At 45.1% G+C, this 24,669-nt stretch overlaps 1 protein-coding gene across 1 annotated transcript in view; it reads right to left on the reverse strand.

The window, feature by feature from the left end:
* DNAI1 (dynein axonemal intermediate chain 1) overlaps positions 1 to 24,669 on the reverse strand; it is a 136,690-nt gene that overhangs the window by 24,697 nt on the left and 87,324 nt on the right. The window contains exons 16-19 of the mRNA XM_039704494.1: positions 24,084 to 24,163; positions 17,933 to 18,081; positions 16,991 to 17,090; positions 4,249 to 4,434 (exon numbers count right to left, since the gene is read on the reverse strand). Coding sequence (XP_039560428.1) covers positions 4,249 to 4,434; positions 16,991 to 17,090; positions 17,933 to 18,081; positions 24,084 to 24,163 — 515 coding nt within the window. The remainder of the gene's footprint in view (positions 1 to 4,248; positions 4,435 to 16,990; positions 17,091 to 17,932; positions 18,082 to 24,083; positions 24,164 to 24,669) is intronic.

Here is a 24,669-nt window from a genome sequence, read left to right on the forward strand (position 1 = left end):
CCACCAAGGTCGTTACAAATTAGAAATGATACTTTATTAGTTAAACAATTCCTGCCTGACATCCGCTGCAATATTTAAAGAGTGCTTGGAGTCTAAAAGTGGCTTGGATGACAGCAGAGAGTCACTTGTTCCTACTGCTGCATCTGAAAATACTGCAGGCATTTCTGTCCCCCCACGTCTGAGCAGAAGGACCCGAGCTAGTTTCACCCCATGGATATAAATACAGCTTGGGGCAAGGGGATCTCTCTGTCCTGCCCCAGAGAGTTCAGTCTGTGGGGGTGGGGGGATATCCAGGACTCAAATCCCCATGGCACAGACACATGGACACCCACTGTGTTTGACATCTCTTGTACACAGGACCCCTGTGCCCTCTGTGTGCCCTTGACACAAGTGCCTGATGGGTGGCAGAGACTCTGTCCCCAGCTTCTTCTCAACAAGAAATGCACCTTTTCCCATGAGCCACTATGAGTTTAGGATGTCAAAACTCACAAGGAATTTTAGACCTTTTCTTAAGATTTTACTATGTGTCTTGGTGAAAGTCACTTCTGAAAACACCACCTGAGTGCTTTCGAGAAGTTCCCCCCTTGGCATATTTGTTCTGCCAAGTGTTCATAAATGAGACTATGCTAATATAGCTGACAGCAAAACTCAGACTATTAAATAACACTTCTTAAAGATCCCCAAGTGTTTTACGAACATGAATTAATTAAGCTGCAGGCCAACCCTGGAAATTATTTAAAGAGATCTTGAACCTTCCTTCCTTGCTCAAGGACATGAAGAGAGGAAGGGGCCAAGGTCTGATGAGATCCAAAGCATCGTTATTATCCCCACTTCCACTTATCCACCACACCAGCTTGAAGCAACAGCCAAAACCCAATAAACTCAGAATGGATGAAATTTCACCAGGATGACATTAATTCAGTCACTTTTTGCAAGCTCTATCTTGCAAGCCCAGCAATAGCTAAGGAATCTGCAGAACATGGAGCAGATAGTGCTGTGTCTATTTTTAGGGGAACTTTGGGGTTTGTAATGATGTGAGTATTAAGAGTTCCCCCAAAACAGGTTGATTTGTCTGCAAGTTTTACTTGTCAAAAGCAATTGTCCCAGCTGTTAGAGAAGGCAACCCCCTGTGGCATCAGTGTGAAGCAGAGGGGTAGTGGGACCTGGATGAGCCCCTCACTGCCCTGTCCCTTTGGCATCCTGGGCTCTGCCAGAACTCAGCAAAAGGCACCTTTCTACTGCCAAAGGAGCTGACAGAGCAAGACCAGGCAGCTGAGCTCACAGATGGCCCCAGCCTTCAGAAGCTGTGAATTGTCCACTTTGTTGTCAGGCAGTTTCCCCCAGTGGGCTCTGTGGGGATCAAGTGGCAAAGAGAACAGCCTGGGATACCCAGATACTAGCCAGGCATGGACAGGTTTTTCTATCTGCAAGGAGGCAGCTGGGATGTCAGGACTCCTCTGCACAGATTTGGACCCTCTTAAGTTACAAAAAGCTCTGGAAGTTCTGTGACTGTCAACTCCAGCCTGAGGAATTCCAGAAAAGAGGAAAAAGTTGAGTCATTTTACAGAGGAAATCTGGTTGCACAGGGTAAGGGTGTAAAGAGCACACTGAGTTGATCTTTAGAGGAACCTGAATCAATACTCTGGAAATATATCTGACTTCCTACCGTGAGCTGATATTCTTGCAAAAACAGCTGGAGGCTTGCTGCTAAGGACACAAAGGCTGGTGCTGGCAAAGGAAGGAGACAGACAGGACCACACTCTGGATGGCACAGCCTGTTCTAACAGGGCTTGATGTCCCTCTGCTAAAACATTCTCTTCCATCAGCTACATCTCCTCACCACTTGTTCACTTATGGCACTGAGCAGGCTAGGCCAGATCCATCACTTTGCCACCACTCCATGTCATGTGTTTTAAATCCTCATATCTTTCAGGCTGGCTGCAGTCAAGGAACCCCCACACATAAGCAGTTGTGCCTGAACATCCCTCCTTCCTCTCCACATGTGTGGGAAAGTCGTAGTTCAGTGTTCAGTATCCCTCCAAACCTAACCAGGCCAGCAGAAGACAGATGGTTTAATAACATCAGAGCAGCAGAGTCCATTTCCATCCCACTTATACGTTGCGTGGGATGTAGTTACATGTTGGTTTACGGTCAGCAGTAAGCATTGGAGTTACTCCTAAACTCAGTTTAGATTGCTTTGTCAACAACACGCAATTTGCCTTTAAAGGAGGTCAGCAAAGAGAAATTACAACATCCATAACTGCATGGAGAGCTGCTGGCCACCAGGAGCAGAAGGAGACATTTGAACTCACACCTGAAGGACGGGATGCCATCCAGAGGGACCCAGACAAGCTCGAGGGGTGGCCAATGGGAACAATGGGAAGTTTCAGGCTGTGTGGAAGGTGCTGCACCTGGGTCAGAGCAACCCCTGGTAGCAGCCCAGGCTGGGCATGAGCAGCCCCAGAGCAGCCCTGCCCAGAAGGGCTTGGGGGAGCTGTGGCTGAGAGGCTGCACATGCCCCGGCCATGGCACTGCCAGCCCAGAGAGCCAAACGTGTCCTGGGCTGCATCCAGAGCCCCGTGGGCAGCAGGGCAGGGAGGGGATTCTGCCCCTCTGCTCTGCTCTGCTGAGACTTCTCAGGAGTTCTGAGCAACCTGGTCTAATGGAAGGTGTCCCTGCCCAGGGCAGAGGTTGGGAACTAGATGATCTTGTAGGTCTCTCCCAGCCCAAGCCCTTCTGGGACTCTGGCCCACAGTGCAGTGCTGCTGGGTGCCGATCAGCCCACAGCTGGGGTGCAGAGGACACACATTTATGTGTGTGTGACTCCTCTCCACTCCGTGTGCAGGCGGGGTAATCTTGTAGGTCTCTCCCAGCCCAAACCCTTCTGGGACTCTGGCCCACAGTGCAGTGCTGCTGGGTGCCGATCAGCCCACAGCTGGGGTGCAGAGGACACACATTTATGTGTGTGTGACTCCTCTCCACTCCGTGTGCAGGCGGGGTCCATGGCAGACACTGTGCTCACCCATGCCCAGGAAGGACTCATAAAGCACCAAGGAAACTTATCCTGAGCCAACCTAATGACAACACAGAGAGCTTTGACAGTCTCAGTCTGAAGTTTGCAGGAAATAGAAAAGTGTGAAGCATATGAGAGATTCTTCTCCACAGCTTCCACAACTCAGCCCCAAACAATGTGGCATATTACTGTTTTCTATGCCCTCTCTGCACAGGGAAGATTCACATTTCCAATGTCAGCCAGATGCAGGAACCTTTCAAAAATAATTTTGAAGACTCTGGAGTGACACTAGTGTGATTAGTTCCTGGCCAAAGACCCTGCCTAATACAGCAGATTAGTAGAGTATATAAAACATTTGGAAGTACATAAATAAAAGATTATCATCTTGAGAGATTGCTTTCTTGGATCACTTCTAAAAAGCCTGAAACTCAAAGACTCCACTTAACACAAGACAACTGGATATGAGAATTACAAGGGCGTAAAAGGACATTGCATTTACAGCCATGCCATCCATAGCTGGATGAAGACCAGAAAGAAAATCCAGTAATAGATCCACACAAGAGATGTTATCATCCTTCACAATTGGCCCTCATTGATGAGGGGTGAAAAAACACTTCACCAACTCACAGAGGCACATGTATCTCCTCACTGTCACTTGAGACAAGAGCCCCTCTCCTTACATGTTAGATACTGCTTGCTCATTTACAGGAGAGTTGACATGCTGGTCAGAGGACAGGCTCTGACGCAGGAGCACAAGAAAACAGGCAGCATGGTTTGTGTGGGAGAACTTGGGCAAGAGCTGGGTTCTCCTTTACTTGATTTCGAAGAGTTTTGCAAATAAAACCCAAAACTCAGAAAATGTGTGAACCTTGGGAGACAAATCTGCAGAGCTTCTGGGCCAAAGTTTGTCTGGACCATGGTGATGACTGGGAACAGCAAACGCCCTTGCCACCAGTCCCCACTCCTTACCAGAAGCAAACAGAGTCCTCTTGCTCAAACAGGAACAGCCCCTTGCCACCAGTCCCCACTCCTTAAAGCAAACAGAGTCCTCTTGCTCAAACAGGAACAGACACATGGATTTAACATCTCGGACATCCTACCCAAGAGGCTTGAGGTAATTGTAAGTACCTTGCTAGAGAGAGGAGCTTTGCCAACAGAATTACATGGAAGGAGAGGGGACAGTGACAAGAGCTGAAGAGACCTTCTGTGGTTGGGGGAATGCAGCTTGTCCTTACCTTGGGCATCTTGCGCAGGTTGGGAGAGAGCTTCAAGCAGGTGATGAGGCCTCGTTCATCTCCAACAATGATAATGGGGTAGGCAGGATTAAACTGGACGTGTGTTGTTTTATTTTTCTTCTGGGTCACCACGAGCTGGGAGCAGAGAGGTTCAAGCTTATTGACGTTCAGATCAAACACATGGGCCTGGGGAAAGAAAAAGTAAAGAACACAAAAGGGATTAATTAGGCAAGAGCATCTCTCAGTGACAGAACGATGGCTGAAGAAATCAGAAAGAAAAGGTCCTGTTGAAAAAACAGCCACAGCACACAATTACCATCTGTGCTCAGGGCTGTGGTCTTCTTTTAAGTAACCAGTGTGCAGAAGTCAGCTGCTGCTTGTGAGAACTGCCCCTCTCCTGCAGGGGCTCACGGACAAGGATCACTTCCCTGCTGTGGGTGCAAGCCTTGGCAAGGTTCCAGCTGATCTAGGCTGCAGAAGGCTCAGAGCCAGCACTGCTAACCCCACAGACCTTAATCTCCCTTCTCAGTGTGAGTAATGAGACAAACAGGCGTTAAATCAGAGTCTAACACAGATTGATGCTCAAAATGGGGAATGCTGTCAGAAATTCTGATTACTGCTTATTACAGAACTCTCTAACATTTTCTGCTTAATAATAATAACAACAATAAAGACACAAACCAGTAAGTAATGGGGAAGTGATGGGAACAGCCCTAGTATGATTAGAGTGTACCCTGGGGTAATGCCAGAGAACAACAGGACATCTTGGCAGCTCACTCCAGCCCAGACACTACACCTGCACACAGCAGCTTCTCCCACAGCATCAGGAAAAGTGCCAGGAAATTAGCCAAACAGGAAAAGTGAGGATGGAGAGAGAGAGAGAGAGGCCCAAGGACACACTCAGGCAGGAGTCCCACTGGCATGGACTTCAGACCTCTGGCCCAGTGACACAGACCTGCCACATCCCCAGCTGCACGGTAATGCACCTTTCATTGTGCAGAGGAAAGAGTGGCAGTTACTCAAGAGAATGAATTAACTTAACATTATCTCCCAATAATTGCAATTAGCTCCAGTTACTGATGCAGACTGCAAAGGCTAATAAAACATGATGTGCCTCTCTTGCTCAGGGCTGAGGTGAGCCATTTCCAGCATCCTGAATTTCCACCTGATATCCACCATGAAGACTTTCAGCCTTATGTTTCTCTTCCCTTTTCTGTCTTCAGAAAAATTAGGAAGGGAATGCTTTATGCTAACAAGTACGGTGGGAATACAGAGGAAATTAGAACTGAACTACTTGTAAACCTCCTTCCAGCTGTGTCTTGTTTATCAGCACTTAAGAGACAAAGGAAACATGTAATTTCAACAGTATGCCATGCTGACAATTTGAATCTAGGAATTATCTGAAATCAGACAATGCTACTCTATAAAAGCTTATTCCAAAGAGTGTGGAAGGTATCAAATCACTACATGTACTTTCCCATTATGCACCAATGAGTCAGTGAATTTTATCTGAATCCATTTATAGCATAGAGCTGGGCCATGTGCAAGCACATGTCCCAGGCAGTCTCATGAGCTGCTGTGTCTTCATAGGAGTAAAAGTCTAGGAATTTGTGATGTTCTTGGTCTGAGCAGGAAAACAAAGGTCTTACAGATGCAAAAAAATAAGAAAAGGAACACTGCCTCCAGACTGAAGTAAAATAAAATGGGAAAGTGCTTGAAAAGTGGACAGGGTTGCCAAGACATATTTTGAAGAAATCCACGACAGTGCAATTCAAGAATGGAATAAAAAGCATCAGCCACAGACAAGGATTTGCAGTTTGGAGAGCCCTTCCCCAGTCAGCAGAAGCATAGGTGAAAGCACAGCAGCATTTTTATCTGTTCAAATTACTAGATGCCAGCATTACATTGTGAATTTTGACCTGACACTTGAGGTCTCAAAGTCCAGCAAAGGTAACTTCAATTTCCTGCCTCTCAACATAAATCAAGGTGGCTCTTCTGGCTTGTATTTTACACTTGCTGCCTTACTTTCTCAGAAAAGAAACAAGCACTCTTTCAAGCATGTCAGTATCCCATGAGCCACACTCATTAAAGATCTGATTTCTTGCCTTCATAGAATACATTCTTATTAATTTAGTAATCTAAGAGCCTGGGAAATGCTCACTGATTGAGTAGCACCATTTAATCTAGGGGGAAAAAAAAGTGACAGGGAATTAGTGGCCACGTTTCTTCTTGGCAGTCAGGTCTGCACAGCTCTCTGTAGGGCTGTCAATGTATCCCCCCCACACACACACACATCCTGCCCAGCCCTGCACTTGGAGAAAGATGGCATGGCCAAAGGCTCAGTGCTGGAGTACTGAGCAATTTAAATTACTCTGGGTGAGGCTGTTTCTCAAAAATGTCACGAACAGCCCAGACAAGCACAATGCCTGGGACAAGAACTTGAAACCATCAGCAATGTGGAGAAGGTCAAAAGCAAACAAGTTTATGAATGTTCCTACTATAAAGCTCCTCTTTTATGAGCTTCTAAACAAATGGGCTTGTTTTCCTTTGCCAAGGGAATAGTGGAAAAGAACAAACTATTTCAGTTCTTCAGCTGGAAACATCAGCCTCCTATCAGCTGTCAGACACACCAGATGGAGGGGTGGGCCACGGGCACTGAGAAGGACTTGAGAGGCTTTGATTTAGAGACTCACAGTTACTCTTAGGAGGAAGGGAAACGGGGTCAGAGCAACACTGGTTTTGATGCTTTGGGAGTAGCCTAAAAGGGCTTCCCACAACACTTGAGGCAGGTTAATAGTGCTGCAAAGCTGCAGAGCTACATGTGGCCAGCGCCATCTGTAGAGCTGCCTAGGACCTTTTGCCCAAAGAATGGAGACTGAAAACCTGCAGATCTCCTTGAGACTCTTAGTCCCCTAGTTACAGAGTCCCTAGACCCCTGCTCTGCTTGCTCTGGTCCTGAAATTAAAGGTTATGGAGTGGGATCCAGCTGGATCTCCCATCAGAGATGGGAAAGAATCATCAACAGCACAGTTTTCTCTCCATCCCACTGCCATGGTGGCCCCTGCCCCAAGAGCACTGTTTGCACACAGAGGTGGCCTCTCAGGTCTTGCCAGATGAGGCCTCTCAGAGTCTGTGACCCAGAGAAGAGCAGCCATGACCCATAACACAGTTTTCTCTCTATCCCACTGCCATGGTAGCCCCTGCCCCAAGAGCACTGCTTGCACACAGAGGTGGCCTCTCAGAGTCTGTGACCCAGAGAAGAGCAGCCATGACCCACACAAGTGCCACCCAACCCCATGTGTGACTCAAGTAACAAATTCCTGGGGAGCCAGGATGACCAGAGCCATGTCCAAACCCTCCTTCATGGAGCACAGGTTCCAGGGAGCCCATCCAGCAGCACCCAGACAAGAACTGATACTCAGATGCTGACAGCCAGCTGGTACAAAAGGACATTTTTATAAAGTGTTGCTTGTGTCACTATCCTTTCAGAGTTTACAAACCAGTGAGAGTCCTCTTCTGCCAGCTCTGCATGCCTCTTCTCATGCTGTCAAGGCTAGTCCCTACTGCAGGTGCTGAGACCTGGGGTCATCACATTTGTTCACCCACATTTGCTCATGCAGGAGCAATTTAGAAACTAAAGAGTGAAGGTTTCAAACCTCTGGTTTTCAGACCTCAAAAATGTTTCCATTTTGGTGTACTTCAGCAGGTAAGGAAGCAAAAGCCTCCTGACAAACTCATTTCAATACCTTCTGCAGATTTTGTAGAAACAAGTGAGGAATCTGGAGCACATGCTGCTTGCAGACCAGTGCAGACACCTTATTTTTTTCTGCTAATGAGCTAAAAAAACAATGAGTAAGGGCATTTCAGTTCTTTTTCACAGAGTACTTAGGAACAATATGTGGTCACTTGCTTAAAGGAACATAAATCAGACGCCAAGGACAAGAGACATGGAAAAAGACACAGAGAGATGTTTAAAAAAATCTGAAAATGTCTGAAATAGGAAAGTGCAAGAATTCCCTTCTGTTTCACCCATAACTACAGGAGAATAAAACTCTGAAGAGAGATGTTTAAAAAAATCTGAAAACGTCTGAAATGTTTTAAAAATCTGAAACTTCCCTTCTGTTTCACCCATAACTACAGGAGAATAAAACTCTGAACAGTGACCAATTACTCTGACAGCAATTTTATTTATGATCCTTGTAAACCTCCATGCCTGCTCCAAGAAAGTGCAGGGGAAGATGTAGCATCTTCCAAATGAAGCCCAAGATGCTGAGTTAAGCAGCTCCTTGCAGCATGGGGATTTATGAGCTGGTATCAACCACAATCAAAAGAAACCTAGACCCCCACTACTGAAGTGCTGGACAGATTGGTAGTAGATAAGCCAGGCAGATATTCAAAGAAAATTTCTTGATGGAAGGGCAGCAATTCTGCTAAGTCCCTAAAAAAAAGCACTGAGCCCATTTTCCTCTGAGGTGGGACCAAGTGAATTCTCCAGTTTCTGGTGCTTTTTATCCAATTAGAACAATTTTAAACTGCCATCACAGTAACAACAGAGTTTCTGTTCATGCTTGATGTACAGGCAATAATGGATCTAAGTCTATTGTGTCATCGTTGCAGAAAATGTTTGACATAAATGAGTTGCTTTGACGCTTGACTTCCAAACAGCCAGAGAAGAAATCCAGCTCACTCTTATCCAGACCAACAGCTCCTCTGTCTATAAATCATGCTAATGTGTTCCACCTCCCAAAATTCAGCTCTTCCCCACTGCAACTCCACATAGCTCCTCTGCAAGCACGGCTCAGTGTATGTCCAAGGCAGGTACCACAGCTCCAGCACCAAACCACCTGCAGAGTTTTGGATTTATTTTTCCCCACCTGCTCTACCAGCTGCACTTACAGCTGAAAGCCAGCCCAGGCTCTTTTCTGCTCGGCACCTCTGGGGTGACTTAGACATCTCTGTTCTTAGACCCTTTTGCTCTCTGCCCTGAGGCAACAGGAAGGGAAATGCAAGGGGATGTGGGGGGAAAGCAGAACCCTTGGCAGAACTTCTCTGCCAGCAGAACAAATGACTAGATTTTTGTGGCTCATGAAGAAGGGAGATGAAGAGCTACTCTGACTGATACTGTCTTTTTTTTTCCCCCTCAAACCCCTACTGAATCTGCCATGGCTGGAGCCTTTCCTGTACTTTTATTCCAGTCTTAAAAACCTTCCTTCCCCAGCAGTGGGCTGGACAATGTTCAAAAACATCCTGATGGCATCCAGAATCAAGACTGGGGGGAAATATATATGTGTGCAAGAACAAGGCAGATATGCCTGGTAACTTGGCAACAAAGAATAAAATCAGTGTAAGAGCAAAAGGTGGGGGATAATTTAATACCATGCTGCCCTTTACCAGTTGACATCTCTTTCAGAGCTTGGCTTTCACTGTCCTTTTGATCGATTTACCTCATTTTCTTGACTGAATCATGATCCCTCATCCATTCGCAAACTCCACAGATGATTTGTTTCAAACTCTCAGGTAATACATTTAACAAGTGGGCAGGCCACCCCCAGACTCTGTCTAGCACCATGGCAGCTACTGGAGCATGCCAAAGGCACGGGCCAGGCAGGGCAGCCCAGCTTGCTCTGCACTGGAGACCTTCGTTTGCTTGATTTCTATAATGCCACCGTGGCAAGAACAGGTTGCAATACAGTTAATTTTCACTAGCAGGACATTTTTCATTTACAAATGAATGTTGCAAGACAGTTCTTGGTCCCTCTGACATGCAGGGCAGTCTGGGTCCTGGCAGGAGTAAAGGAGACCTGACTCAGAAAACACTAATTGCCTTCTGCAATGACAACACAGGAATTCTGACCCTCAGTGGTCCTGATCATAAAATCCATGGCCTTCCACAGCACTTTCATGCTACTGGTGAAAGAACAGGCTCCAGCTCTGTTATAGGTATGTTCAGAGGCAGCTTTCTGCTTGGAAGATGAGCAGGCATGTGTGAAATCTACTTCTTGGGCTGAGCCAGCCAGGAGCCAGCTGCATGTTCTGAGGTATGGGAGAGGGCTAAGCTCATGTCTCTGTCCTGCAGCGTCCCAGCCTGATGCTTCAGGGCACATGACACAGCAGGGAAAAGAATGCCTGTCACCTGACTTAACTGTTGGGCTGCATCTCTTATCTTTTCCTCATTCAGTAAGAACTGGGTCATTCCCAATTTGACATGGTAGGAAAACAGCATCAGCCTTAGGTGATTTGACTCAGCTCCCACAAGTCAGTAAGAAATCACAGCCTCAGCATGTAAAAGAGCTGCTATTCATTCAGACAAGCTGAGGACCATTTGGCTTCTTCTGGAAACCCCAGGACATTGTTTTGCAAGAAAGTTCTTGTTTATCCAAGAGAAATTCCTCGTCAGTCACCAGTTCTGCCACCCTGGCTCTCCCCTGAATGCCTCAGTGTTTAGGATAAAGCAATGCTCCTCAAGTCAACCTGTAAGCATGGGCTACATTCCCTTCCTCTGACCTACCAGCCCTGTTACTCTTAAGAACAGCATTAGATTGGTTTTATGTGATACAGCCTTAGTAAAACCTTACTAGACTGCCTGCTCCTTGATCTACCAGTGCTCACAAATAGAACAACCAATGATTTGTCCCAGAATCTTTATAGGCTAGCTTGTTTAGGTTGGCTAATCTCTTCTGCATTGTCACAGTACTGCATACTGGGCAAAGAGTCTTTCTTTCCAGTCTCCTGACACTTCCCTATTCTTACATCCACCAGAAATACCCGATAAAGAACAGGGAGATGGTTTCAACCAGTCCTTTAAGTGCCCCAAGGCAAACCTCCCAAGGCTGAGCTACCTGAAAGCACAGTCCCGTTGTGCCAGTCCCCCTGTGCTCTCTCTGCTGTGACCACAGTCAGTGGGTCATTCAGTCCCTGATGTCAGGCTGAAGCTTCATCTCCTCTCATGCTGGCAGGGTCCTGGCTAAGCCCTGCCAGAGAGAGTCAGCTCTGCAGGCTGGGGCAGGGCAAGGGCAGGCCGTGGCACAAGAAAGGGCAGCACCACATCTGATGGGAGAGGCAGTCTCTGGTCTCTGCCACCTGCACCCCATGGCAGGCCAGCAAAGCTGCTCACAGGGCAGGCACTGAACTGCCATGGTTTGGAGGCTGGCATTTAAAATGAACCCGCACAGATTGCAGGTCATTATAAAATGCCAAGGAATAAAGATCAAGGTTCAGGGGCTGCTATCTCTGTGCAGAAGGATTTGACAGACAGCTGGAGGCTCTCAGTGGCCAAAACAACAAAAGTCCAAACTTGAAAATTCAAACCTAAGTGAGGAGCCATTCCTAGCAGTGAATTAATAAATTAACTAAGAGCAGAGAAGGGCAGCTTTACAAACTCTTGCAGATTCTCCTGATGGAGTCTGTGCTCCCAGTAGGTCTTTATGCAAAGTCTAACAGATTAATCAACACACAAAATTTTTTGAGATGCTGTCTAAGTATTTTTTTTTAATTTACACATCCATGAAGCAGAAAAAGGCAAACTTGGTTCCTGTGTCCCTGAATGAACTAGTTAATCTCAGAGGATCAGTTTTGTCAAAATGCCATATTTCATAATCTGAAAGAGCAATGGCTTTTGTAATGAAAAACTGGCTTGTGAGCCTCTCTGCAGAAAAGCAATTCCTACAAAGCCATAGACAAAAGGGGTTTAAATTCGACTTTGTGCTGAAACCAGCTACAATGCTGATAAAGTCACCTCACCTGCAATCAGTAGCTAATGGATGTGAGTGAGCAGTAGTGTCCTGAGATTCCTGATGCTAATTTTGAGGTTTGGAGACCACTAAAGCATGCTATGATGGGATGGGGGCTGCATCAGTATAGAAGTGAGGGCTCAGAGCCTGCCATAGTAAACCAAAGTCTTCCAGGCCAGCTTTATTCCCCAAAAATAGCTGCTAGTGGAGAGAAATGCTGATGTACAAAGAGTCTGGTGGCAGAGGGAGGAGAATGGGGAACAGTCTAATTGGCACAAAGTGAAGGCAGCATTAATTTTGGGACTCTGACCATCTATCTCATTGAGCACTGACATGCCACCAGCCCTTGTTCTAAAGCTGACTCTCCAGCAGTCCACATCAATCTCAAAGATTCAGCAGGGAATAAGAATGAGCCTTTTAGGTTTTGCAGCAGAAGAAAATGAACAGTTTTACAAGAAACAGCCACTTATGCTGCAAATACAATTTCAAGACCATTTTAAGAAAGCTCCCACCCGCTCCAGCCTACTCAAAGGTCCTTTTGGGTGATGACAAAGAGACTCATGCTCATTCAGTGCCTTTACACCCCTGCAATTGCCCTGGTCATTGTGCTGAGAGCCAGGAAAGACCTCGTCCCAGCCCTGCAGAGCTAGGGTAGCCCCATAAGGTATGGATAATCCCCCTGAGCTACTGCAGAAGGGGAGGAGGAAAAACTCAAAGGCAGCAAGGGCATTTGTAGTCATGTTCACTGTCCTGACACCTCTGGGCAAAAGTATCAACAGATGAGAGGCCTGCTGGCACCCCTGATTTATGCCCTACAAGGAGAGACAGGACTAAGTCAAAAATACCCAGGGAAATATTTGCAAGCCTGAAAGGTTTAACAAGCCTCTTGTCTGCAAAATCATCCATGCTTTAAAGATAGAGTTTGGCTTTTGCTTCAAGTCCACGCTAAATGGGCAGCAAGTTTCTGCAAATTGCTCTGTGTATACTTACACATGTGCCAGCACTAAGCAAGTGCTTCTCTCTTCACTGAGAAAGGATGGCATCCAGACCAGCTGGCAAAATAACCTTGGCATGTTATCCTGTGAGTTAGATTCAAAAGAAAGCTGGTCTTCAAGGCTTCACATTCAAAACAGTTGTACAAACAGTAAAATAGGTTTATATAAGCAGGAAAGAGCACACTTGCTTCCTGAGCAGCAGCACAAACCATTAACTAACTTCCTGAAGGTTTGGGTTGTTTAAAGTATTCCACATCTTGAAAGGTCAACAGTTTCACTAATGGGGAAAAGACCTGGAGCAAATGTCTGACCAGTGTTCTCTGCAGCGTGAACACTGGGATGGCATTTATCTAGAGGCTATCTATACTTATTACAGATGGTTCTTCTTACTGCACTAGTAATGAATAGCCCACAAAAACATGAGAGAGAATGGACTTGTATAAGTGTGTATAAGCCTGTGATAAAACCCCTGGGATCCTCCTTTTCACACAGGACATTTCATAGGGTCATAGGATTAGAAGGCAATTCAGGTTGAAGGAACTCACAGAAGTCTCTCACCTTCTGCTTAGAGAAGGGTCAGCCCTGAGGACAGATGTGGTTTTCCAGGGCTCTGTTCAGTCTGGTCTTGAAGCCTTCCACGGACAGAGACAGCACAGTCTCCCTGAGAAAGCTATTTCACTACCTGACTGCCTTCAGAGCTAAAGTTTTTTCCATATATCCATTCCAAACCCCTCATTTCAACTCACTCCAGCTCTTGTGTCATCATCTCTTCAAGTGCTGCTGTGTGAAGATCTTGGCTCAAACTTCTCAGTGACCTCCTTGAAGGTACTGGCAGGCTGCTGGGCTCCTTCTCCAGGCTGAAAAAACCCAGCTTGACCACACCATCACACCCATTGCTTAGGGCAGCTATGGCCCACAGCCAGGGGGACACTTGTGATATGAGTCTTTGGCTTTTTTAAGAGGTGTAACAATTCATGCATGAATTCTGCACACACAGAAGCTGAGAAAATGTCAACACCATTTCATTCTTTAATGAAAGTAAGTAAAAGAAGACCAAGAGGAAATTTCGGGTATGAATCCCAGTTTTACATGTTTCAATTATTTTTAATACTTTAAATGTAACTTTAAGATGAACTTAGAGCAAACTCCCAAAAGCAAATACTTCTAAATGCTAAAGGATTGAATTAAATTCCTTCCATTTCTCTGCCCTCTGTCCTTACAGCAAGCTGACCAATATCTCCACATTTCCTGTGCCCTAAATTGAAGTGTCCAGAAATTCAAATCCACCTCCATTTATTTCCAAAGTGGATCTCTCATCCCAGCTAGCCTTTTGCATCCTGTCAGGCTTTTACCATCTACAACACAAGGTGTTCTCTTTTATGAATCTCTTTTTATGATCTTTCTGAAATAAAATGATCAGCAAGCAGAGCAGGAAACTAAGGAAATTAACCAGAACATGATGGAGAGCAATAGTTGCAGTTATTATCCACTGCACCAGCAGTGGAATGTGCACACTTGGGTTATTTATGAAGAGCAATGCTGTCCAAAGCAGATGCCCAGCTGCCAGCAAACACGTTTTATCATAATGACCCTGATATTTACAGCTTTTATTAAATCCCTACCTCCTGGATTCATGGGGATTGACAGATTTTTATATACTAAAATGTCCCAATTTCCAAGTCAATCTTAAGGGGCTCATACACGTTTTGGACATATAGCATCAGCTTGAATAAGGAAAAGTGTCTTACAGAATATTCCAGGTATCTCTTAAAGACTGCAATTAGGGCCTGATTTTAAAACCACCTCCAGGCAACCTTCAAATTTTGCAGGCATGATTATGTGCAGATGCCAAGACAGAGGCTGTTCGCAAACAGGAGGCCTTTAATGTTTTATTTTCTGGCTTCATATTCTGTATTTTTCTGTTCTGGAGAATCATAGAACATCCTGTTAATGCAGATTTTTTTTCTCCGGCATTAATGGAGCCTGCCCTTTGCGAGGCACTGAGTTATTCACAAGTGCACTCTGCTACAAAGTGGAATATGTCCAGAATAGAAAAGGCTGTAAACAACTATTTATGCCACTTCCACTGCAGATCTAGAAGGTTCTGTTCAACAATAGCAACTAAGCTATGTCTCAGACACACCCTGCTGCAGCCAGCATGGTTTGTAGTTAACACAGAGACCCAGTATTCCTGTCAGCTTCAGCCCTGGCCAGCCTACTGCAATAGGAAGGCAGCTCCTGCCTGGACCTGTCCTGCTAGCCAGCCCAGTTTTGGGCTGCTCCTGGCTTGATAGCCACTCTTCTCAGAGTTTGGGAGAGAAGGCATAAAGCAGAATTAGAGTCAGTTAAATTAGGTTCTATTTAAGACTACTGAATTAGATCCAAGAATAGCCAAGTGAGATACCCTAGGTGCAGGGCTGCCAACTCAAACAGGCTTTTGCCTTATCAGTAGCCTCATATAGACTCCAGGTCCATGGAAGCTGTGGCTAATGTGGCTAGGACAAGCTGTGGGTGGGATGGGAAGACCCCACAGCACCAACTCTTGCTAAGACCACAACAGTTTCCCTGCAATAGGTAAAGCTCTGAGAAAGAACTCAAGTGGCATGAGGCATCTCTAGAGATGAACTCACTGCCAAAACTTGACCATGTAAGTAGGAAATCCAAGTACACACAGTATTGACCCTCCATCTGTTCATGCTGCCAGCACGTATCCCTGTCTGCAGACATCTCCATCCTTTTCCCCACAGTCAGGTGCCAGGACACAGCTGGGGTACCCCCAGCTCCCAGCCCTGCTTACCCTAGCCCTCAATCAAAGCTGTGACTGCCAGCAGAACCCTTGCACAGTCAAAGTCACTTGTGGAAAACAAGTCTCAGGATGTGACTGATGCACTGAACACACTCACTGCCTTTATGCAGGCCCTTCATTTGGTCTATGGGAGGCTGGGGACAGACAGATCCACAAAAGAAGGACCCAATCCTGACCCTGATCCTGACTGTGAAGGAAAAGCATCAGAATTCTGTAGGCCGTGGCATCCTGAGCTTTCCAGGGAGATCAGGTGACCCAGTAAAGAGATTTCTATTGCTTAGGAGAGACAAATTCACAGCCTGAGCCAATGTATCAGTGAAATTATTTCCTTGCTATAGCACAAAGGTTAAACTACAATAAAGTAGCCAAGGCATCAATTCAATGATAGGAACATATAAAGGCTATCCTTTTGCTAGAGTAATTCTGGCCAAACTGAACAGACTTTCAAGTTTATACCAGCTAAACATAAAGCTCATGGTATTAGAGCAATGTATTATTACATTACAGTAATATTGCTCTTACAGTATTCAACAAGTATTGATGGACAGCTACATGTCCTGGCTACTTGCCAAGGCCAAATTAAACATCTGAGCTACTGCAACACATGGCAGAAATATAACTGCCATCATGCCAATATTAGGACTGGTCTACAGAGTTCATTACCAAACTACTACTCTTAGAGACAGCCTCACATGATAGAAAAATGTTGATTTTATTTAACTGGAACAAAGTTCTATTGGCTGACCCGGGGCATATTACTATAAATTATTTTGAAATATCAGGGTAAGTACACAACCACTTTATTTTACTGTTGCTCTACACGTTTAAAGTTCAGAAACAATGCCCTGATGTCAGCTCATATAGGACCTGAGCATTATCTCTGCATCCCCAGAGATGTACTGGGATTTCATATTGAGGAAGTTCAGTGTTTTAGTCATGCATAATCATGGGCAAGCTGCACACCTGCACTCACATGGTTAACAGGAGAGCAGGGAAGTACTTGTATATGCATTTGCAACACCTACTTTGAGAGATTCAAGCCCAGGGATGTGTATGCCAAAGGCAGGAAATCATAGGAAAGGGTGGGTTCCTGCTGGTGGCTCCCTGATATGCCTGGCCAGGATTGGGCTGGCCCCTTCCCATGCTCAGCCCTAATCTCCTTTGACTTTCTCTCAGCTCAAATCAGAGCAGTGTTGCTCCCAGCCTCTCACCTGGCCATCAATGGTGACTGCAGCAAACACCGTGGAGGAGTAAGGAGACCATGCAACATCCCCTACAGCAGTAGCCAAGTCATAAACAAACAATGGAGTCCTATAAAAAAAAACACAGAGAGAAGAACTCGTGTAAACACGTGCCACTCTGGAAGTGTAACACTGAGCCATGAACACCTGGCTGTTGCAGAAGTGGGAGATGGGGTGTTTCTCTGTCAGATAACAGCCAGGGTCTGAGCTAAAGGCAAAGCTGAGCACCAATACAAATGGGCCAGGATTTGACATGCTGCAGTGAGAAGAGAGGTAGCATCTTTCTTTCTTTCTTTCTGAAAGCATTTTGAAAACTTCTTCCCAACACACACAGCAAAATAGAGTCTCTCTGGTTAATATTAATAATCATATGGGAAAAAATTATCTCCCTTCTCTGGACTTCTGACAACAACATTGAATATTAGAGCAGTATTGGCAACAGGAAATATGTGACTCTGACTGATTTACAACAAAATCAATTTCCTGGTTGAAACCAGACATTCCTTAAACACTAACCCTGAACTTCATTCCATATTTTAAAATGTTCCAATTTTTCTTTTTCTTCTCTGGCTCTTAGGAGGTTTCTAGACCCTGAAACTAGAAACCAGTCCCTGACATTTCTCTGTAGCATTTCTCTGCCACAGTAGGTCCTGCCTGAGGAAGCCAGATCTGAAGTAAAGCAGTCAGGCTCTGTGCTGACCATGCTGCTTGACAAGTTACTGGAGCAGCCCATGCTGTATCGCATATTTCATACCTGGGGAGTACAAATCTGAGTACAAAAAATAAAAAAAGCAATTAGCATTATCAACACCTGAGAAGGAAACTGAGACTAAGGTATGAACAGAGTCAATGTGTGCTGCTGGCAGGTCAGGCTGGACCTCCTCACCCACACCAGGACCCGGCAGGACTTACTTGATGGTGTGATCCCAGATCTTGACTGTCCAGTCAGAGCTGCAGGAAATGAAGACTTTCGAATGGAAGGGATTCCAGCTGATTGTGTCCACAGCCATTTGATGGGCTTCAAACACATCCAGAAACTTGCTTGAATAACTTTTTGAACACTGCAATGGAAAGAACTACTCAGTAATCAGAGCTAGACCTCCTGAAGCTTAAATTCATGTAGAAGATGCCTCTGATTACTTGTATGGCCTCTTAGGATCTTCTGGTACCCAGAGGTGCTACAGAAAATCAATAATTTAGCACATGCTGTTTCACCCCACTTGCAGGCAACAACCTGCTCCCCTCAGCAACACACAGAGATAGGAATTGAAGTTGTCTGGTTGGATTTAAACAGCCAGGCCCCAGAGACCATTCTCCACTGTGGGAGCTATATTGCCTTCCTGCCAGCCTGGGCTCTCCTGCTGTGCCTCTCCTGTGTGAAAGGTTCACAAGAAAGGCAGGGGAGAATGTCCCTGTGCTGCTCAGGAGCACTGTGTGCTCACAGTACCGTGTACAGCTCAGAAGCACAAATGCTCACAGCACTGTGTGCGTTTGAAGTGTCACAGTTAAAACCTCCAGCAACAGTGCTCTCAGCACAAGAATGTCTTGCTGGTCCCTTTCTCTAAATAATTTGAAAAGATGCTGTAAGCCCTCTCCTGTCACCACCCTGGGCAGCTTGCTCAGAGAGCCTGCCCCATGGTATGACTCTGCAGCTCTTTCTGTTGTGCCACTTGAGACTTCCCAGAGCAGTGTGAGAACCACAGAGGCTGTCCAGGAGCCAGGCATGTCCCTGACAGGCCAGGGGGCTCCACTGAATAGAGCCAACAGCAGCCTGTGAACTGGACAATGCCTACACAGACATGCAAGCATCACAGCTGTGGGTGCTGCTGAATTGCAAAATGAAGGATGTCTTCAAGAGCTGGAAAAGGAAAACATTTGGGACCCTTGGAAAAGCCACTTTGTGTGTGAGCTTATGAAGCAGAGAGAAATTACAATCTAATTGGCTGCAAGGGGACTTGATCCAGATCCTGTCAGTTCTGTGTACATGGAAATTTTAGGTTATCCTTCCCAAACCTCCTTCCCAAACCTCCTTCCCTCCAAGCACGTTAGAGCTTCCTTTACTAGCAACAGAGACTCCATCTCACATGAAACGTCCTTTTGCTTGTGTTCTCAAGCAAGCTGTATTCATACAGCAGCTTGGAGTTAGTCTCAGGATTTTCTGCTGGTTTGCCTCACTACTGTCACAGCAATGACTTTTCATTACTCCCTAGAGAATGCAGCACCACATCATCTGCCCAAGCAGCAGGATTGCTGAAGTGTTACATGACTTTAACCCTTGCAAACCAAAGATCTAACTAATCATAAGGCTTAACTGTTTATTACAAGTGACACTTATTTTCTGGGTACTGTTCACTGGTGTAGGCAGTGGAATAAGGGTGCTAAACCATTCCCACAGTAGCAGGTCCTACATCCCTGAGAGCCTTGTTGTGGTAGGAAATGGAAACAACAAAGTGGCTCATGTTCCATTGAGATTTACTGACTGTGTCTATAGCTTGCTAACAGTTTTTTGCATAACTGTATTGCTGCCCCTGCATTTAATTGTGGGACAGAAATCTCCTTTAATGCCATGTTTCGTAATGTTACTTCATAATTCTTAATGTTCAGCCATCAGGAAAATCAGTACTTGGCTTGTTTTGAAAGTCACTTTGCTGGAAACAGACAGGATGGGTCACAAGTAATTAACACAAGAGAGAAGCTGCTGTGTCCATCTGTCCTTTCAAGTGTGTGGATTGAATGTCCCTAATACCTGAAAACTTTGAAGAGCGAGATGTTAACCAGATTTGTCTGCCTCCAACAGAATTGTAATGCTCAGTGTCCTATTTTCAAAGGCTTGTGGTGGCTAAGCCCTTGATCAGTACAGCTCTCTGGGCACTGGTACAGGAGATCCACCACACTCTGAGATGTGTTCATCTACAGAACTGCCTTTGCAATCTCCATGACAGGAAAGAGATCTGCATTTTTTTCCTATGAAATCAGCAGCAAAAAAATTTTTGTAGACTCCCACCTGTGTCCCTCGTGAGAAATGAACCTTGCATGTGTGCTTTAGCCTAAAGGCATCCACTGTGCTCTGGTAGTGCCTGCCAGTCCCACACCACATTAACCACAACCCTTATCATTATCTCTGAGTGCAAAACAGGGCTGCTTTCTTCCCAAGATGCATTTTGAAGAAACACCACAAACTTGCAACAGAAAGACAGTACTGCCCAACCCTGGCACTTTCAGGCAGCTCAGGACATCCAGATGCTCTTTAGAAGCCAGACACAAACGTGTCCCATGGTGTGGTGGACAGGCTGTCACCAGCTACACCAGATGCTCTCCTGGTTTTAGCTCAGTGATTGATTGTACAGATCTGTAACACAAATGCTGATTTGCAGAAAGGCTCACCAAAGTAGAAACCAAGGCACATGAACACACAAGGAGGAACAATAGGAAATGGTAAGAGAAAGAACCTGTAGTAATTGATAAAAAATTCAGTCAGCCCAGGAACCAGACAACCAGACACAACACAGACAGGAGTCCCAAAGTTAACGTGGTGAGAAGCTGAAGAACAGAAGTCAAACCATAAAATATTCAGACAAGGAAAACAGCTTTGCCTAATACAAAGTAAGGTTAAACACTGAGGCAAATGATCTCTCTACTACTAAAGGGTCACTGGAAGTCAGAGCCTGTCCAGAAAACAATGTGTCATCCTGTTTTAGGGAAAACTCAAGTGATGTGATAAGGATTCAACCATCATACTTTGTTATCTGTAATAATAATAAAAACCACAATAACAAGAAAATAATAATAATAATAATAATAATAATAATAATAATAATAATAATAATAATAATAATAATAACAGTATAAGAGAATCAGTATGAGTAAAATTAGTTTTGTTTAAAATTAGAGTAACCTTTTCTTCTAGTCAGTCTTGCACTAGATTTTATTATGTTCATTTGTTACTCTCAAGAAAACTGCCTAACACTGAAAAGAACACTTCTTACATGAGTATATTCAAATTTCCTCACAATTTTTCTATTGAAGGCCTGTTTATTATTAGGTTATCCTTCAGGAAGTTATTCTGACCAGAGACTTAGAGCCACAATGTTTCAACACGAATCTCAGAGACCATACTTTCTGATGTCAAGCTGAACAATTCCTAAACAGCAAGTAAGATATGCAAAAAAGCATTCAGAAATGCGTTACAGAATCATATTAATGCAGAAACAGTTTCTCCTCTACAAAAAAGGGCAATAGATTAGTCTGTGTGTAATTTAGATAATGATTTCTTGGCTTCAGAAACACTATTAACAAAGCCATTTTCAGAACTTCACCATAATTGTTCTGCAGCTAAAGAATTAACATATTATCACACTATTTGTGGGCATGCCTGCTTTCTGGGGAAATAAAAAAAAAAGAGTTTCTCTGGAATTCACTTTTCTAGTTTATTTAATAAATTGGAATTTTATTTTCCAATTTACTTAATTAAAAAATCTAAAATCTAGCCCATGGGGACAGCAGCCCATGTTTGATCCCTGACACAGACAGCACGTGAGGAGCCTGGCCATCTCACTCAAGCTGCAAGTGCAGCAGAGACCTGAGCAGCTCACTCCTGCTCAGTGCAGCCACAGGACCTGAGAGCTGCTCAGGGACTCTCCCTGTTCCCAGTATCCAAGTGGAACAAGGCTGCAGGAGGCAGTCCATGGGCAGCTCCAGTAAGGAGTTCAGATGTGCAGTGTTTCAGTAAAATATGTGACGAGGGTGTGTGGTATTCCTTGAGAAATGTCTGGAGCAGCAGCTGACCCCAAAACTTTTGAAACTGCTTGTAGCAAGCTCTTGGGGAATGCTAAGGGTAGAACCACTCTTCCCCATGTTTTTTGTAGATACTGTGAAAGCCTGTTCATGCTACACACAAGATTTCCCTTCCCTGTGTTGACCCCGACAGTCAGATTGAAGACAGGCTCTTCCTGCCTGTGGGAACAGTGAGGTTTTATATGGCTTGTTGCAGGATGTGAGAATGGTCACTTTTCACTAAGGCTCACCAATGCAGGAATGTTGCTTACCCGTAACCCTGACAATGAAAGGGGAGATGCTATGTATCAGTATCCCTCCACATTTGTTCACAAAAGAGCTGCTAAAATATCTGCATGGCTTCATGGCTGGGATCACTTCTTGTTAAAATCCCATCCTAGTTCTAGTTTCACTGAAGATGATCTAAGGCAGAAACACCTACAGCTTTTTCAATGCCTAATTGTCTCCTGACCAGTGCTCCTCCATGAAGAGTTTCCTTTCCTGTGTAACTCAGCGAGGACACAATCCTGAATATTTCTCCTGATGCCCCCTATCTCACACTGAAATACAGTGCCACACTCACCTACATCCATCACTCACCCAAACACAGAGGAATTAAAAACCTGTGGTTCCTTACTGCCTTTTGATCAGGACTAAAGACAACAGTAGATTCCCATCAATTTAGATTTCAATACCCAGGGTACCAGCTCTTGTGGGTGACCAGACAACTCAGAACATCTGCCCATGACTGTATGGATGTTTTGTGTTCTGAAAGCACCAACAAAAAAACAGTGCACCTAAAAGATATTGGCAGTGCACCTACCCACTGCCCACTGCCAACAGCTCAGCTGCCCACTCCTCCCACCTGCCTTCTGTACCTATCCTGTCCAAAGCAAGTGAGCACTGCTCAGAAATCCTCCCTAGATACTGCCTGGCAGAGGGAGAGATTTCAATCACCATCACCCCTCTGCAAGGGATACATATTTGTTAGGCATATCTTGCCTAAATGATTGATACTGATTTCAGGATATTATTTCCTTTGGATTGTTATTCTGTTTCAGGTTCATTTTGCAGGTGGGATATGGGGGAAGGAGTTCAGATCATCCTCTAGGGATGGCTGGGTGCATCTGCTCTGCAGGTCAGCCTCCTGCTGATTGTCCACCCGCCACGGTGAAGGGCTGTGCCTACAGATTTAACAGAGCCCCAGAGACAGCTCAGAGGAATGCCGTGCAAATAACAGTTGTATTAGGAAGGCACTACTGGCTTTATTTTCAAGGCTAAATACAGCAGAACTGAAAACTTCCTATTTTTAACTCAATTTCTCAAGAAAACATGACGCCTGTGTCCTTCTGTGTGCTCGTCTCTCTTCACAAACAACTTTTGCCCTCACTGGCATTTTCAGCCAAAGCTGGCTGCATGTGGGATGTGGTAACATGAAGGTCTTACAGATTCTGTGAAAAGCAATGGCCAGAGAGGACAAAACATCTGGGCAGTGTCCCCAGTGTGGGAAGGGCAAGCACAGTGTGGCTGCAGCACTCACCACACAGCTGGAGCTGTCTGGCTGACAGCGCCAGCCTGGCACTGGGAACCAAGGCACCAGGCTGCAGGAGGGCACTGCAGGGGAGGTAGGAGCTCTGTCTGCAGGAAATAAGGGTTATAGTGTGGAGGTGGGATCACTGAGCTGGGAACAGCATGGGGTGATCAGGAGGAGGAAGGTTTGGGTATGTAGCAATGCACTGGAGATAGGAGAGCAAGGAGAAAATGGGACTGGTAAAGGATCTAGAAAGATCTCAGATGTCTTTTCCAACCTAAATGATTCTATGATTCCCTGTGATTGTGGAAGGGAAGGGCTGCAGGACACTAATCCGTAGGAAATATGGCTTTATTAGCCTCACTGCTCACAGGATAACAAGTCTAAAAAGGAAAAGAGCTGATATTTTTCCTGCCATTTCCCCACAGTCATGGGGACAGAGGATCAATGCCTTTTAACTTCTGCTCTGATCCTACTTAGCACTTCAGATTGCACAGCTGCAATCTGCAAAGCATTTTCTGGGGTGCACTTTGCATGAAAAAAGTTTCTGCAAAACAGGGTCTTAATTGGATCTGTGCAGAGAGATCCCTGTGACCCTCTGCAGGGCTGGGCTGGTCTCAGGCTCACCACAGGCATCCCAGGGCAGGACCAGCTCTGAAGCTGTGCTTTGTTACCACCTTTGCAAAGTTCAGATGATGAGCCTGAAAGACACACATGGGTCAGGGAATGTAAAACAAAGGATAAAGAAATAATTTTTACCTTATAGATCTTGCCCTCTTCAGTGCCAACGAGAAACAAATAGTCTATTTTTTTGTGAAAATCAAATGATGTCCCACTGCCTGTTAACAAAAAAAAAAGGTCTGTCACATAGAGAATTGGTTTAGCTGGCCAAAACATGCTTCCTGCCTATGGTAAACACACACTGCCTGTGTTTTCAGAAATGATATATTAGCCAGAAGCTCCCAAAATAAATCAAAGGCATCCCTTCTGCTAAACTTTCCAAGCCGTGCATGTCCCCAAAACCTGTAATTCGAACAGCCACCCCACAGACATGTAAAAGGCCACTGAAAGAACCAGAAGGGAACTAGAAACCACTTTAGCCTAGGATTCATTTTACTATAGAGTCAAAAATACCTGGTGCAAACATAAGTATTGTAAGGATCTGGCCACTTGCTGTTGGGGAAGAACAGATCTTTTCTGTTTGTTTAGTATCCACAAAAATGTAAGTGGTTTCCTATGCATAAAAGAGCCCAGTGAGAAAATACTCCATCATACCTTCCTGTGCTCTTTTTTCCCTTAATTCACAATCCATTTAGCAGGCTCACTTCAGTAAAGCCAATAGCAA

Source organism: Passer montanus, unplaced genomic scaffold (genome assembly GCF_014805655.1).
Source record: "Passer montanus isolate IOZ18808 unplaced genomic scaffold, ASM1480565v1 scaffold176, whole genome shotgun sequence".
Lineage (NCBI taxonomy): Eukaryota > Metazoa > Chordata > Aves > Passeriformes > Passeridae > Passer > Passer montanus.